The sequence below is a fragment of the Felis catus genome, chromosome D2, assembly GCF_018350175.1.
Source record: "Felis catus isolate Fca126 chromosome D2, F.catus_Fca126_mat1.0, whole genome shotgun sequence".
Taxonomy (NCBI): domain Eukaryota; kingdom Metazoa; phylum Chordata; class Mammalia; order Carnivora; family Felidae; genus Felis; species Felis catus.
The window spans coordinates 73799748-73817171 of record NC_058378.1 but is presented as its reverse complement, the minus strand read 5'-3'; the positions used below and the strand labels follow the sequence as shown (position 1 = coordinate 73817171).

At 39.3% G+C, this 17424-nt stretch overlaps 1 protein-coding gene across 1 annotated transcript in view; it reads left to right on the top strand.

Moving 5' to 3' along the window:
* PDZD8 (PDZ domain containing 8) overlaps positions 1–17424 on the top strand; it is a 72423-nt gene that overhangs the window by 48393 nt on the left and 6606 nt on the right. The window contains exon 4 of the mRNA XM_004001358.6: positions 15384–15546. Within this exon, the coding sequence (XP_004001407.4) occupies positions 15384–15546 (163 nt within the window). The remainder of the gene's footprint in view (positions 1–15383; positions 15547–17424) is intronic.

Here is a 17424-nt window from a genome sequence, read left to right as displayed (position 1 = left end):
AGCATTTATGAATACAGTAGGGACTCCGTGGAATTTTAACCATATGTAATGTTCTATAATTTGGCTTCTTAAGTAAACTACCGGCCTTTGAAGCTTTAGTAGTAAATCCTATGTGGCATTTCCACTCTTTAAAGTTCATCTCGGTTAAAAATGAGGGATGCGGTTCCCTGTCTCATATTTTCTTAGTGTGTTTAATATGATTGTGAAATGGTGTGAAAAGAGTAGGAACTTGGGTTGCAATATAGAAATATCAACTCTCCGGGGTGCCTGGGTGGCTCAGTCTGTTAAGTGGCCGACTTCGGCTCAGGTCATGATCTCGCAGTTCGTGAGTTCGAGCCCCGCGTCGGGCTCTGTGCCGACAGCTCAGAGCCTGGAGCCTGTTTCAGATTCTGTGTCTCCCTCTCTCTGACCCTCCCCCGTTCATGCTCTGTCTCTCTCTGTCTCAAAAATAAATAAACGTTAAAAAAAAATTAAAAAAAAAAAAAGAAATATCAACTCTCCAAATGAATGCAAGGCACTGTGTGAATATGAAAAAGAAGCTGAATATGAGGTGTAAGCAGTGAGAGTATGGTCTTTTCCTTCAAGGAAGATAAGCAGTGAGGAAATGAGACAACAGTTTGGTGAGCATGAGTATTACTATTAGCATTTGAACGCTCTAAGGGCGTTTCAGAGCAAAATACTAGGAGGTTCCGCTGGAGGGGAGATAGCGTTCTTCTAGGAAAACCAAGAAAGAATTGGAGGTGATATGTGAGCCAAGCGTCCCAGGTACATGTAGTATTTCAAGATGGTAGGGAGGGCATTTCAAGGTGGAGGACATGGGGTAAACCCAGACAAAGAATACGTGTTGCCCAGGTTGACCAAAGAATATGGTAGTGTAGGTAGACTATACAAGACAGTAAAAGGGTTGGACCGTATTACAGAAGTGCTTTAAATACCAGACTAAGAAGTTTGGTTCTTACTGTGTAAGACGGTAGGAGTTACGGAAGCTTTTAGAACGAAAGTGGTCTCATCAGAATCCTGCTTTAAGGCAGTCTTGGCTCTGAATTTGAGTCTTAGTTGGGTCACTTATTGGCAGCATGATCTTAGTCAAAGTCCCGAAACCCATCTCATCCACAAGTACTTTTTTCCTCTATAAAAGGGACTGAGAGTGCTTCACACGGTTGTAGGAGGGGTAAAGGAAATTCTCTGTAGTGAGATGTCTAGTTTAGTACCTGGCGTATAGTATACAGTAAATAATTGCTTTACTAAATCTGGCAGCAAATGGGTAAGTCCAGGATGATCTGACAAAGAAAGATGAGAAATCGTAGAGAGGAGGGGTGATGAAAGTCTGACCAGAATAGTGGCAATAAGAATGGAAAAGAGAATCAATGTGGCTTGGATACCACCGGAAGTAAGGGGTTTTTGGAGAGGGAGGGAGGAAGCCATAAAGACTGGAGCCTTGAGGAGGAGGAGAGAGAAGATCTCATTGAAGTCCAGAGTTTATCAAAGGTCAGTCTAGAGATGGAATTTTTGTCATGTGCCACTTTGATCTACCGTTTGTTCTTTTTATATTTTCAGTGCTGTCACTTAAGGTTTTAACATCTAGGAAGTTGAACACTTTATTTGGAATTGTTTTTAGAGGTCTCTCTTTTTCTTTTTCTTTCTCTTTCTTTTCTTTGTTTTTTTTTTTTTGTGTGTGTGTTTTTTGTTTTTTTTTGTTTTTGTTTTGTTTTTGTTTTTGTTTTTGAGAGAGTGAATGTGAGCAGGGGAGGGGCAAAGGGAAAGGGAGACAGAGAATCTTAAGCAGGCTTCATGGCCAGCACAGAGCCCGACGCAGGGCTTGATCTCACAACTATAAGATCTTGACCTGAGCTGAAATCGAGAGTTGGACACTTAATGAACTAAACCACCCAGGCGCCCCTGGATCTCTTTTTCAAATAGGATAAAGAGAACCAGAATCATTTCACACAAAAAATAGTATGAATCTAAATATTTTTTGGAATAGCTTTTGAGAACAAGTTAAGAAAATAATGAAACTGAAACATTGTTTTTGAAGTCTATTCCTAGGGACCCTCCAGTCTACTGTGATCCAAATAAAACTGATTGATTCAGTCCATACCTTGTCATGAACTAAAGCATCCTGTTCAAGGCACAGTAGCACCTCCCCATAGAAACCCACTTAGCCAACTAGCTCATTTCCTGAATCATATACCCAGATACGGGATGCAGAACAAAGAAATAAACAATTAGGAAAGTGTTGGGTGTTACCAGAGATCCTGCATAGTATACATTTCCCTGCCCACACATGTCCAGTCTGGTGGTAGTTAAGAGCAGTAACAAGAGCTGAGCCATTTCTTGTGTCAGTCATTTTAAGACCCTATATGCAGAACCATTTAATTCTCATAGCCACTCCATGAGAATAGGCACCATCATCTCCATTTCATATATGAGGAAACACAGAGAAAGTAGCTTACTGAGATCCCCCAGTTTGCAAGTGGTAAAGATAGTGTGCAGACCCAGGCACTGTGACCCCAGAACTGCTACTCTTAATTACTGCATCATCCCCACCGGTGGTGGGTGCAGATCGGAGTTCTTTTCACTCTAGTTCTGTGCCTGTGGAACAAGTTCATTCATCTCTAAAAGAGGTAATGGTAACAGTATAAGGGTAAAATACCCGTAAAACACTTGGCACATAATAACTATAATAGCAACTGTTATTGAATTTGACCTAAATGCCACCTGCTTTGCTGCTATAATTTTAGTGCTGATATTTTATATATCCTTTTAAATCCTTCATGTAATAAGATAAAGACATAGCTCATGAGGGATGAGGGAATAGCTTCTTCAGTCATGGCATAACGTCTGTTTGTTTAAGACTTAAGGGCCCAGGGGCGCCTGGGTGGCGTAGTCGGTTAAGCGTCCGACTTCAGCCAGGTCACGATCTCGCGGTCCGGGAGTTCGAGCCCCGCGTCGGGCTCTGGGCTGATGGCTCAGAGCCTGGAGCCTGTTTCCGATTCTGTGTCTCCCTCTCTCTCTGCCCCTCCCCTGTTCATGCTCTGTCTTTCTCTGTCCCAAAAATAAATAAACGTTGAAAAAAAAAAAATTAAAAAAAAAAAAAAAAAAAGACTTAAGGGCCCAGTAGTGATTTTTTAAGAATATCAGCCAGTTGAGGGCGACAGGGTGGCTCAGTCGGTTAAGCTTCTGATTCTTGGTTTCAGCTTGGGTCTTGATCTCGAGGTGTGTGAGTTTGAGCCCCATATCGGGCTCTGGCTGACGGCACAGAGCCTTCTTGGGATTCTCTCTCCCTCTCTCTTGCCCTCCACTGCTTGTGTTCTGTCTCTTTCTGTCTCTCAAAAATAAACAAACATCAGGGGCACCTGGGTGGCTCAGTCGGTTAAGCATCCAACTTCAACTCAGGTCGTGATCTTGCAGTATGTGGGTTTGAGCCCCATATCAGGCTCTACCGACAGCTCAGAGCCTAGAGCCTGCTTCGGATTCTGTCTCCCTCTCTCTCTGCCCCTTCCCCACTCGTGTTGTCTCTCTCTCTCTCCCTCTCTCTCTCTCTCTCTCTCTCTCTCTCTCTCTCTCTCTCTCTCAAAAATGTTAAAAAAGAAGTTTTTTAGGGGGCGTCTGGGTGGCTCAGTCGGTTAAGCATCTGACTTCGGCTCAGGTCATGATCTCACAGTTTGTGAGTTTGAGCCCTGTGTCGGGCTCTGTGCTGACAGCTCAGAGCCTAGAGCCTGCTTTGGATTCTGTGTCTCCCTCTCTCTCTGCCCCTCCCCCACTGTGCTCTGTCTCTATCAAAAATAAATGTAAAAAAAATTAAACATGTTTTTTAATAAAAATATTAAAAAAAAAGAAAAAAGAACTTCTTAGGACTAAAGAGTGTGAATGTCATAGCATAGAAAAAAGCCTAGATAGTCTGTAATTAATAATACAGTTTTAGAACATTTAAGGAGTAGTAGTGTAGGGGACTAAACTGAGATCTCTAACACTCACTTTTGTATTTTACTATAAATGTGAAGTTCTGTCATTTACTAATTGAAGATACTTTAAAAATGTATAGGCTGAAAGTCAAACTAGGTTGAAGTTTTTATCTTACACGGGCCCAGGGGAAAGGACAGCAATGACCACACTTAACTCCTGTGTCCTATGAAGTCAGTCTTTTTAATATTTCCATAAGGTGCTGTGTATTTCTCCACATAAATACTGAGCATGAGTGGTTCAAAGTGGCTTTGGGACAGCTGTGTTTCTCATTTGTAAGCATGTTAATTTACACTGATATTGAATCATACTAGACAAATAGGTGGTTATATTTGAAAGTTGCTTATATATAAACAGTATGCTCTATACTAGAAGAGATAAGAATGTTTTATTAATCATTGTAAATAAGACTACTTCTGGGTAATTCATTATATTTCTCTAAAGGTTATCAAGTGACTCGTAGCATATGGACAGATGGCTCATTTTCTAAATGAATGATGTGTGAATGATCTTTCATTCATATATAGTATAAACTGATCAACACTGAGAATGTCACATAAGCCTAAGTGGGAAACTGTGGAGCATAAGGAAGTGTAGGTGTCATGAAGTAGAATTTTAATTTCTGTGTGATACACTCATTTGTGAAATTTGAGGAAATGCATATTTAACAATAAAGTCAGCAGTTTCCATAAGATAAAAGTGGTATGTTTGGAAATTGGTAGGAGCTATATATTTTTGCCCCTATAAGAAGACATTCAGAAAGCTATAAAGAAAACTGCAAAAATCAACCATAATCCCACCACCTAGGGAGACTGCTGTTAACTTTTTAGGAGAACTTTATCGAGGCGCATGGGTGGCTCAGCCGGTTGAATGGCCAGTTTTGGCTCAGGTCATGATCTCCCATTTCGTGAGTTTGAGCCCCACATGGGGCTCACCGCTGTCAGCGCAGAGCCCGCTTCCACATCCTCTGTCCCCCTCTCTGCCCCTCCCTCTAGCTCTCTCTCTCAAAAATAAGTAAACATTAAGGAAAAAAAAAACGTTTATAAACACAAACACACACTGTATTCACAGGTTATGTCTGTGGTATTTCTTTTTTAAGAATAAAAGGAGATCATGTGTTTTATAACCTGCCTTCTTTTCTACTTAACAGTATACTGAGAGCCAATTTTTATTTCCATATACGTGTGTAACTGTTTTTATTTCTGCATGATACCGCACTGTGTGCCAAAATTTATTTAACCGATTGCTTATTGATGAACATGTAGACTTTTCCAGTTTTTTTATGTTGTAAAGAAGTCTGTAATGTCTCTGCAAGTATATTCACACACACCCATTCTTTTAAGTTTATTTATTTTTGAGAGAGAGAGAGTGCAGGCCGGAAGGGGGCAGGGAGAGAGAGAGACAGAATCCCGAGTAGGCTCCATGCTATCAGCACAGAGCCCAACATGGGGCTCCAGCTCAAACCCTGAGATCATGACCTGAGCCGAGATCAAGAGTTAGACCCTTAACCAACTGAGCCACCCAGCACCCCTCCAGTAAAACCTCTTTAAAAACAGTCCACAGAACTGGAGAGTGTGATGCTAAGTGAAATAAGCCATACAGAGAAAGACAGATACCATATGTTTTCACTCTTCTGTGGATCCTGAGAAACTTAACAGAAACCCATGGGGGAGGGGAAGAAAAAAAAAAAAAAAGAGGTTAGAGTAGGAGAGAGCCAAAGCATAAGAGACTCTTAAAAACTGAGAACAAACTGAGGGTTGATGGGGGGTGGGAGGGAGGGGGTGGGTGATGGGTATTGAGGAGGGCACCTTTTGGGATGAGCACTGGGTGTTGTATGGAAACCAATTTGACAATAAATTTCATATATTGAAGAATATATGGGTTTGCTGAACCCTAATCTAAATAATTCTTTGGTCAGAGACTGCGAAAATAAAAGGCTAGTGGCACATATTTCAAAAATTGCATTCCAGCTAGAATAAAGTCCTTAGATTAGATAATAGTATTTTATCAATGTTAATTTTCTGACTTTGGTAATCATGCTGTGGTTTCAATAAAATGTGCTTATTAGGAAATACACACATTTAGGGAGTAGGGAGTAAAGGAGGCACTATGTGTGCAACTTACTTTCAGATGGTTCAAAAAAAATATGCAGAGAGAGGGAGAACCAAATGTGGCAAAATGTTAACAGTTGGGAAGTCTGGATTCAGGATAAAATGGAAACCCTTTGTCCTATTTTTGCATCTTTACCATAAGTTTGAAACTTCAAGATAAAAGGGTAAAAAAAAAAAATGTCTCTGAGACTCTAATAGTCCCTTAGTAAGATGTAAATTCCACCCCCACCCCCCACCCCCCTTGCAGAAGTACAGTGATAGCTTATGAAGCTGAGCGTTGACTTGGTGATTCAGAATCAGAGCTATTTGGCAAAGAAAGTTAAAAGGGCAACAGTGTTCCATTCTGTTGCTTCCATAATAACCTCAGACTTTTCAGAGGTTTTTATTTTACTGGAGTGGTTGTATAAAATTTAAATTAGTTTTGAATCAAAACATTCATTAATGGAGACTTCAGTCAGATTTAAAAGAGAAAAGAAACCTAAGTGTTTTGCAAGGTAGTCATTTGGATGTTATTACTTTCCTAACAGCCTTTGAACGTAGGCAGAAGATCATTTTTCATTTTTGTTCCTTAGATCTCTTTGGTCAGTTGTATTTGTATGATGGACTTTACTGTTTCAGCGTATTTCTAGATCTTTGTTGTCTTTTAGATGAGATGACCAAAGGATGCCGTCCTGATTTATCATCTCGTTGCTTTAGAGACCAGGTTATCAGAGAGGTGGCCAAGCTGGCTTTCTGTTTTGAAGATTGAGGGGCCTCACTTACAGTTTTGCTCCAGAAAAGAGTCTTCCTCTTCCACCTGAGGAGAGATCATGGAAGTGCCTGGATTGTGCTAGTCCTTTATTCCTGTAGTTTCATTTAATTTTGACCACAACCGGTGTGGTAGATACTGGTATCCCCTTTATGCACTTAAGACCCACCGAGGCTAAATCAGTTGTCTGAGCTCACAGAACTAGTCAACGTTAGAGCCGAAGTTCAAACCCAATGCTGCCACATTCTGTGCTGAGCATGTTGTACAGAAGTTGCCCTCGCAAACAGCTCAGTGACTTAATATAAAAGTTGTTCTGGTTTTAAAAATCTTGACCTTTCTATTGTAATTCAGAGTTTAGGGATAAATCTTCAATAATCCTAACCGTCTGGGTCCCTGAAATGCAGAATTCAATTGCCAAGCTCCAGAGCAAGCCACGTAAAAGTGATCTATACAATGGCCCGTCAAAAATGGGGATTTTTAGTCACCCTCTGAGAATCTTAGCATGGAGAGTTGGGGCTACTCTGACCAAAGCATCTGTAGTATAGTCTCAAACACGGTGACTTTAAATTTTGTAAACACCAGTGGCTTTCTGACAGAAATTATTGCTGCATTAGTAGAAGAGTTTCTGACGACAATTTTTAAAATTTAGATAATCCCAGAATATCTAGGGTATTCAGTTGGCGTAAACAAATAATTCTACTTTCAGGCATGTAATTTCAAAAACTTCAGTGTATAAGCTAATTGTTTTTAGCATCTCTGTACTTGTTATTCTAATTCTATCCCTGCTTAGGATGTGTACCCAAGAGGGAACACGAGGGCCCTTCAAGAAGAATCGTGCACTTTCTGGGGTAATAGGAATGAGGAAGCCAGGCCAAACCGTACGCGGTGGCAGGAGAAAGCAGGTCAAATCTCCGTAACCTGTGAGGAAGCGGGGGAAGCCAGAGAGCTGGCCTGGTGCAGAAAAGGTGTAGACAGAGTAAGACAGGGTAGGGGTGTTGACAGAAATGTGGAGTATCCCACATAAGCTGTGCTGTGGAGGCCCTGAGCCAGTCTGCGGAAACTCACAGTCGAAAGAGTGTATGTCTTCCATTTTTAAAAAATGTGGGCAGCAAAACCACTGCAGATCAACGCAGCAGCAGTAGAGTGCGGCAGTGAGTAGAAAATGCCCTTCCAAAGAGCGTTTCATGATGGGAACCGCACTGTGTAGACGGCTCCTTCTTCAAAGGCTTCCTCTTGTAGAGTCAGATGCCCTTTGTCCCCTAGCTGTCTCCCATCGCCATGCTTCTCAAAAAAGAAGGCTCCCGTAGGAAGCTCTTCTGTTGTTTCAGACCATCACCGCCCGAAGTGGGCCACTTCTGCTCTGGCCACCTGAACGGAGCCGTGCTGAGTCGAGTGTCCCTTCGTCGTTAAACCCTGTGGTCCTGGGTCCTCGGTGGACCTTACCCACTGCACGGGAAGGGGAAGGAAGGGAGACACGGGCAGTAAGTTTCAGTCCGCCCGGAGAGGTGGGGAGGAAGTAGTCCACGGAGCTTTCCCGCCGGGTCGTGGCCCTGCAGCCGGGCGAGCAGCACCGCGAGGCTGATCCAGCCTGGAGACTTGCAGCTAACACTTGTGTTGCCCACCTCAGACCTGTTTCTGCCCTTCTCACCACGTTGTCCATCATACGTAGGCATCGTCTTTCACAGCCACCCGTTACGGCGCCAGTTGCTCACCTCCACGGCAGATTTCTCTGAGAAAAGCAAGAACTGTACGATTTTCTTTTTAGGGCCTCAGTCTTCATTTAGCAACTTACGAAGTGCATCTTTCTCCGCATTCACATTTTGGTTAGGTAAATAAAATGTATCCATGGGAGAATTCTATTTTCAGACTCCTTCAGACTCCGTCGGCCATTTTATGGCCTTGGGTTTTACGTTTAGAGTACTTGAGCTTTGGAGATTTGGATCATCTACATCAGTGACCTATAAAAAGGTAGAGCACTTACTGAATGGTTTACAAATATATGATCTTTATGAAACTTTTTTTGTGAATGGTCTGTTTTACAGCAAATAAACGTTGAAGCAATTTGAAACATTTTTAAACATTTGACTTTTTAGATTTTTTTTTTTTTTTTTACAGGAAAAAACCTTCCTCTTTGGGCTGGTATTCGTGAAACTGGGTGTTTTTTTAACGGGTTTGAATGGATCAGTGTGGATTAAATATTATTCATATTCAAGACTGCAGTCACATTGTTCATCCAAATGCTCCTTAAACCATAGTTTCCGTTTGTTAACTTTGAGTATCTTGGGCATAAAATTGGTGGTTGAATTGATACTATGCCTCTTTCTTTTGAAAGGTCTTTTAGTTGAATGAACCAAGATTCCTTCCCTCTTTACATAGACTGAACTTGTCAAAGAACTGGAATACTAAACTTTGGTTTCTTCAAACATGCTTGCCAGCTCGCACCTCCTCCCTTCAGACCCGCTGCTCTCCTTGTTAGGTACATTCATTGCCTCCAGTCCTGACCCGGCCTGATAAACTACTAATCCTGCAAGTGTCAAATTTTTTAGGAATGCCTTCCTTGCTCTCTAAATGTTAGTTAAGTGATTCCTGTTAAATCACACATGTATGATGGTAATTATTTGTTCATACCTACCTATTCTGTTTCCTTGAAGCCAGGGAAGCTCATCTGTGTTGTTCAGGGCTGTACATCTAGGCCAGGTGCCTAAGCATTTGAATGAGTAAGTGAATCAGTTGGTATGTTTCTTCCCATTACCTTTCTTTCTCAGTAGCTTTGCTATAGGTTTTGTTAAATGTGGTTTTTTTTTAGGTCAACATCGATTTTTCTGGAAATGTTACTTGCATTTCATCTTGCAAAGAGGAGTTACAGAATACACCAATGTGAAGACCATTAGCATCTTTTAAAATTGTAATATGAGAAGAATTCTGATAGAAAAGGTATTGGTTACATTATGGACCAGGAAGACTGAGAATGGTCATTTGCATTTAAAAGCCTGCTGACAGAAGTTTCATTACGTACTGGCGTTGTGTCCATATGTGTGCACATTGTTGTGTCATTTCTCCCATCCCTGCCCCGCTTGCTACTCTACTAAAAAAGCTGGGAAATAGTTCCTACAGTGTCTTTTTCGGAAATTTATTTGCTGAAAGAATACCCAAAAGTATACCTGGTCACAGTAAATTAGGATCTTTCACTTAGAGATCCTTTCTTGTACTTCTGTTTTTGGGGGGGGTTTTGTTTTATTTTTGGGGGGTTTTTTTGCTCAATGTTGAAAGCTTGTGTAGGAGAGAAGAGTTTGTAAACGAGCTGTATTGATATGTTATTAAAATATATCTTCTTCTTAGCTATTGTATGAAATTATGTGCATGTTAGGAAGGGATTAAAAAATCAATATGTTGTTTTCCCCTCAGGTGAAAATACAGCATCCCAGTTGGGTCCAAGAAAGGCTAGAAGGATGTCAGAGTATGAGAGCTCTTAAAGGCTATCTTGGTGTTTTTACTAAATTGCTCTCCACAAGATAGATGCACATACAGCTAGCATTTTTTAACCTGTGTCTTGACATTATTGGTAAAGTTAAATGCAGGCTCTCTGCAATCTTGTGTGTATTGACTTGTGATTCAGCTCATGTAATTGCTCTTTGGTTAGTATGCATCAGCAGTTCTTGACAGTTGATACACTTATTTTTGTATATAATTCAGAAAATATGAGAAATAATATCTCTACTCCAGATGAAATCTACTTTTTTGGTTTTAACAAAATTCAGGCCGATTGACACAGGCTAAGCCACAGAGAAAACACGATTTCCTACTTTTATGATGTATTTGTAGCTTTCCAGGTTAATAGATACAGCACTTTGAGTTTAATGAGATACTGTCTATGATAGTCTCTAACACAGTGCCTGGGAAGCTAGAACTGGTTTGGAACCGATGCCTACTACAACTAGCTGAAGCAAAAAAGAGGTACTTGTTCTGGGGATACCGTGGTGTTGCATGGGTGCCATAGGCAGGTGTGAGGGCCACTGTTCGTGGTTTTGTGGGTTAAGCCCTGCTTAGATTTTAGCAGGAGAGCAGCTCTGCCTTAGAGACAAATTGGAACCAGAAACTAAACCACTGTCAGACTTCTCTCTCCCTCTCCCTCTCCCTCCCCCTCTCCCTCCCTCCCTCCCTCCCTCTCTCTCTCTCTCTCTCCCTCTCCCTCTCTCTCTCAAAATAAATAAACATTAAAAAACTTAAAAAAAGAAAAACTTCCCTTCAACTGAGCATTAAATAATTTATAAACAAATGGATAGATGAATTTAAGAGCTAATCATAGAAGCCATACTTAACATAAATTCTACATTTAAAGTGAAAGCTGTGTTGTTGAAAAAAAAAAACCCCAGGTAAAAAGTCTATACAAGACAGAAAATGGGATAATGCTCAGCTTTACAATAAACAATATTTATATTATAATAATTGTAAATACCACTAATTTTTAGCTTTTACAATCAAACTTGATAGCTTCATTATAGTTTGAAAATTAATATAATAGCTATTCAATTTTGATGGTAGAGTTTTAGAAGGTAAAATGTGTAAAGAGGAGAGGTGAGGAGAAAGATAGAAGTCTTAGTGTCAGAAAGATGAAATAAATAGACGTATACTGATTAAAATTATAAAGAGGTTACATAGAACTAAAAATGATGTAACACTACTATAATTTGGGGAAAGGAATATGGGGCTGCATCCTTGTCTGTTACAGGAAGAAGTCAGCAGATTGTCTAAAATTTGATACATTAGGAAATAATGATGTGTTATCTAGAGAACAAAAAGTAATCCCTAAACAACTAAAAGAGTTGGAAGGTGGTTGCTATGGTGTGGGAGTGAGGGGCTTGGAAAGAGAGGACTGTTGCATTTTGGTAGAAGTTATTTTGTGTATTTGATTTTTTTTAACCATATGCATGTATTTGATAAAACTTGAAAGTTTATTCATATTCTTTTTTGATATAACAGTACATAAAACTAAAATTTGGGTTACTTTTTTTTTTAATGTTTATTTTTGAGAGAGAGAGAGAGAGAGAGAGAGAGCGAGAGAGAGAGAGAGACCATGAGTGGGGAAGGGGCAGAGAGAGAGAGGGAGACACAGAATCTGAAGCAGGCTCCAGGCTCTGAGCTGTCAGCACAGAACCTGACTCAGGGCTCGAACTCATCATGACCTGAGCCGAAGTTGGACGCTTAACCAACTGAGCCACCCAGGCGCCCCGAGTTACATTTTTAAGTGGTTTTTTTTTTTCCAGACACATTTTGTTCTTGCTTCTTACATTTATGTCTGGTTTAATCTTGTATCTAGAATGTAGTATTTCCAGCTATCTGTACTTAAGAGTCAGTATTCATTTGATTGACTAAGTTAAATGGAAAAACTATCTAAATGTTGCTCTCCTTCCTGATTGACTTTAGGACCATCTATATTCATCCCAAGTTGTTCCTATTAAATTAACTAAATTGGAAAACTAAGGGCTATCCGAATGAATTACCAGTAATCTAATAATATCTTTAAAAAGACATATAAGTATCTTAAGACAAAAATGGTATATTGGTTTTATTCATTTTTGCTTTATTTTTAATAGCTTTATTAAGGTGTACTTTAAATGCAGTAAATTCACCAGGTATACAGTTGGTGAATTTTGGTCATTGTATGCAGTCATATAACCTCCACCCTAATCAAGATGTAGAATATCCCCATTACCTTGAAAATTTTATTTGTGCTACTGTAGGCCCTCAGTCTGCAGTCTCCAGTCCCCGACAAGTAGTAATCTGCTTTCTGTCACTATACTTTTGTCTTCCCTAGAATTTCATACAAATTGAATCATAAGAGCATATGGTTTTTTGGGGTTTGACTCCTTTCACTCCACATCTTTGAGATTTATTTATGTCATGTGTGCTGTATGTAGTAAGCCTTGAAATCAGAGAGTGTACAACCTGCATCCTTGTTCTATTTAAGGACGGGTTTGGTTGATTTAGGTTCTTTACCTCTCTTTGACTTTGCCTTTCCAAAGGCCTGTAGAGATTTCCATTTGAATCTGTAGATAAATTTGGGAAGAATTGGCATCTTAACAGTAATGAGTTTTCCAATTTGTGAATGTGGTATCTTTCTCCATTTATTTTGGTCTTCTTTAATTTTCCTTTGCAGTGTTTTATAGTTTTTAGTATACAAGTCCTGCACACCTTTCATTAAATTTAACCCTAAATATTTTTTATGCTGTTGTAAACAAATTTGGCCTATTTTTTTTTTATTTTCTAATTGTTTGTTACTAATAGACACTCATTTGTCTTTTCTATATTGACATTGTAGTCTGTGACCTAATTTCACTTATTAGTTCTAATAGTTGTTTTGTAGATTTCTTGGGATTACTCATGTATAAGATCATGTTATCTGCAAATAAAGACCATTTCTTTCTTCTTTCCAGTCTTTATGCCTTTCCTTATGTTATCACCTTGCCTGTATCCTCTGGTATAATACGAGCAGAAATCCTTCTTTGTTCCTGATCTTAGGTAGAAAACCTTCAGTATTATGTTACTTGCAGATTTTTGTAGGTACCCACAATCAGGTTTAAGGTTCCCTTTTCTAGTTCAGGACTTTTATCATGAGTGGATGTTGGGGGGTTTTTTTTGGGTTTTTTTGTTTGTTTGTTTGTTTTATTATTTATAAATAATCCTGTTGAATTATTTATATGGTTTTCTCCTTTGTTTTCTTAATATGTTAAATTATATTGGTTGATTCCGGCTGTTTAAATCAACCTTAAGTTCCATGTTAAGAACAAAGAGTAAATCACAAAAAAAAAAAAAAAAAAATACACATTCCAAGTGATGGTTTTTAAAATTTACAGTTCTCAGACTCATACAATTTAGTTTCTTGCCCATTTGGTACTGTTAACTTTCTGATATTAGAAAAAAAAATTACATTGTAAGCTTTAGCTTCGGCACTCTGTATATTAAAAATATATTTATGTTTGTGGATTTGAAAGAATGCATTCTTAAGGGCTTAAGTGAAAAAACACTATTAACATTATAAGGTAATCATTTATTATATCATAAGGCAAAAATTGGTTGGACAAATGTTTTTTGGAGATTCTAATACATACATTTTTTGGAAGGGTTGTTTTTTGTTTGTAAACCTTTAGATAATCAAAAACTTCATTTCCCAGTTCTTGAGGATAATGTGATTAAGATTCTCCTTAATCTGGGGCGCCTGGGTGGCGCAGTCGCTTAAGCGTCCGACTTCAGCCAGGTCACGATCTCGCGGTCCGGGAGTTCGAGCCCCGCGTCGGGCTCTGTGCTGATGATGGCTCAGAGCCTGGAGCCTGTTTCCGATTCTGTGTCTCCCTCTCTCTCTGCCCCTCCCCCGTTCATGCTCTGTCTCTCTCTGTCCCAAAAATAAATAAACGTTGAAAAAAAAAAATTTTTTTTTAAATTTAAAAAAAAAAAAAAGATTCTCCTTAATCTAAAAGCAACTCCGCAAAATCTGTTAACATCCATATTAAAAAACAATTTCCAGGGACACCTGGGTGGCTCAATTGGTTAAGTGTCCAGCTTGGGCTCAGGTCAGGATCTCACGGTTCATGAGTTTCAGGAGTTCAAGCCGCGCAGAGGGCTGTCCGCTGTTAGCACAGAACCTGCCCTGGATCCTCTATCCTCCTCTGTCTCTGCCCCTCCCCTGCTTGCACTCACTCTCTCAAAAATAAACAAACAAACCAAAAAACCCAAACAGTTCCAGTAAGGTCTCTCTTATTGGCCAACACCATTAGGTAGGAGAATTAAATTTCTAGCTTTTAAGTGGAATTTATTTATTAAAGCAATACAGACAGTGTTATATTTGGATATCAGCAGGTTATTTGGCAAAGACCCTCATGAGATATCTTGAAGACCAGAACTGAGAAACACAGGCTAAATAACAATACAATTAGACTGATTTGTAATTTATTTAATAAACACAGATTGAATTCTTGTCATCTTGAAAGGATGCGGCATTCAATTTTTTTTTTTTTAATCAGTAATTTGAATGAGGATAGATAACATGTGGTGTTGTCTTTTTAGTTCACAGATAATGTGAATCTGGGACACACTGATAAATTGGGTGACATTTGTTTAGAAAACAAAATGATCTTGATGAGTTAGAAAAGGATATCTCATTAATAAGATACCTCTTAATAAAACAAATGTAAACTCTTTTCTTTTGCCCTCCCAAAGATAATTTAACAATACATCATAAAAATATCTAATGACATAGACGATATTTCCCATTATGTTTCACAACAAGATTTAGAGGCGCCTGGCTGGCTCAGTTGGTGGAGCATATGACTCTTGATCTCAGGGTCATCAGTTCGAGCCTCACACTGGGTATGGAGCCTACTTTAAAAAAATTTTTAAAAACACAAGATTTAGAGTTACATTCACAACGGGATCTCAATTTTTTATTAAGATTAAGTACAACATAGGTAGCAGTTCTGGATGGTATCGTTAAGTGTGGGTTAATGTTTTCTCACTCCCCTTCCGTGAGCTTATTGACTGTTTTCATTTTTTTCTCTTTATCAAAGGTTGAATTAATAAAGGGGAATTTACAGAGTGTCGGACTTACGCTTCGTCTTGTCCAGTCAACTGACGGGTATGCTGGGCATGTCATAATTGAGACTGTGGCCCCAAACTCACCTGCTGCACTCGCAGACCTTCAACGAGGAGACCGACTCATTGCTATTGGAGGTAACTGTGCTGATATGCAACACACTTTACATTCACAGAGAAATTAGGAAATGTGGGAGTTTTCCCTATCTTCATTCTATGAGCCTGTTACTTTTATATTGGAAAGAGAAGGACTCCATTCATAAAAATCTGAAGGGAGCACATATGACATTTTAGTCCTAATTATACATTTTAGTCCTAGTGTATAAATCTTTAAAAGACTTCATCTTTAGACCACTCATCTGTAAACTTCTCTAATTTTCCTTTCTTTCCCACCTTCTACTCCTCTAACGTTTATTGAATATGAAAGAAAGGGCGGGTCAACAATTACTTCTGTATCATCTCCACCTTAACTACTGTAGGGCTAAGACTGACAGTCTTAGCACTATGACCCTCATCACTTAGGACTAGATAATGAACAGGAGAGAGACTAATAGTCCTTGTCCAAGAGGGCACACTTGAACTATCCTATGGCCCCATATTGATGGCTCTATATTGTCCCTGATGGGCCAGCCATGGCCAGCCATTTGTTAATGTGCTGTCATTAGAGTACAGCCTAAATCACTATTGCTGGTGGAAGAATGTGTCACCTGCATGCCTTCCTGTCAGTTGGACTGGTCACTGCATAAACTCTGTTGATAGGCAGATTATTTGGGTATTTATGTAATACATATATAATACACATTTATGAATAAGTAGTAGGACTCACTGTACAGACCAACGGGGAAAAAGTCCAAACCTTTTCCGACCTTTGTAGTACCTCTCCCCTACCGCCGCCCCATTCTAGGCTTGTCAAGAGATTTCTTAAACACGTGGTTGGTCACAGCTGAGCTTCTAAAGGCAATGTGGTATCTTTCTCTGACAGCTAAGATAATAAACAAGGTAGATCGGTTCCTAAAGCAAGTTTTTCTTAGTTACATGTCAACGAAACTCTGCCTTTGATTCAAATCCACCATGACAGTAAAATAATGAAAATCATTTAGTTGCACACCTAGAAGCCCAACTAAGTCAGTGTTTTCACATGGAGATCCTCTGATCATGTCATAAACAGCACTTCTCAACCTTCTTGTGTATTCCAGTCACCCAGACATGGTGTTAAAATATGGATTCTGCTTCAGTGGACCTGGAGGGGGCCCCAAGATTCTGCATTTCTGACAAGTCCCCGGATGCCACTGCTGGGTCATCGGCACTTAGGGTAGCAAAGCCATAAAACAGACCTCCTCTGTTAAATAGTTGTTTAACAGAAACATAGCAGCTTATTCTCCCTCAGCTAAAAACTGTAATTCAGTATAATTTTTTTATATCCACACATACTTGTTCTGGTTTTACCTACAGGATATATATTTTTTTCCTCTGTGTCCTATTATGAAAGGTTTTCAGTTACATACGTAGTAAATATTATCAAAAATAGATAAATCCAAGCAATATAAATGTATACAGAGTGAAAAATAGAGGTCACCCTTTATAGCTAACATTTGTAAAAACAAAATATTTACTGAGGTAAGGGGCAGGTATAATACACATTTATGGTTTATAGTGATACTTTGCTTATATGGGTATATAATTTTTTTAAATATTTAGTAATGGGATTGGCGTAGTTGAAATAAGATTGGCAAGATGCTTATTATATTTGAAGTATGATGATGGAGTTCATTTTTCTTGTTTCTCTGTTTTTCTTTTTTCTCTGCTTTTGTGTATATTTGAAACATAGCAAAACAAAAGGAATCCAGATTTGGCCAATTAGTCCTGGAGGAACAGTGGTTGTCTCCACAAAGGTCCCGGTGGTTGGGGCAGAGATGAGGGCAGGTGTTAAGTCACAAAGAACAAGTTTAGATTGAAGTTTTCCCTACTGCAGCTCACCAGGTGGACCTGTGTTTCATTTCCGACTACGATTTTGCT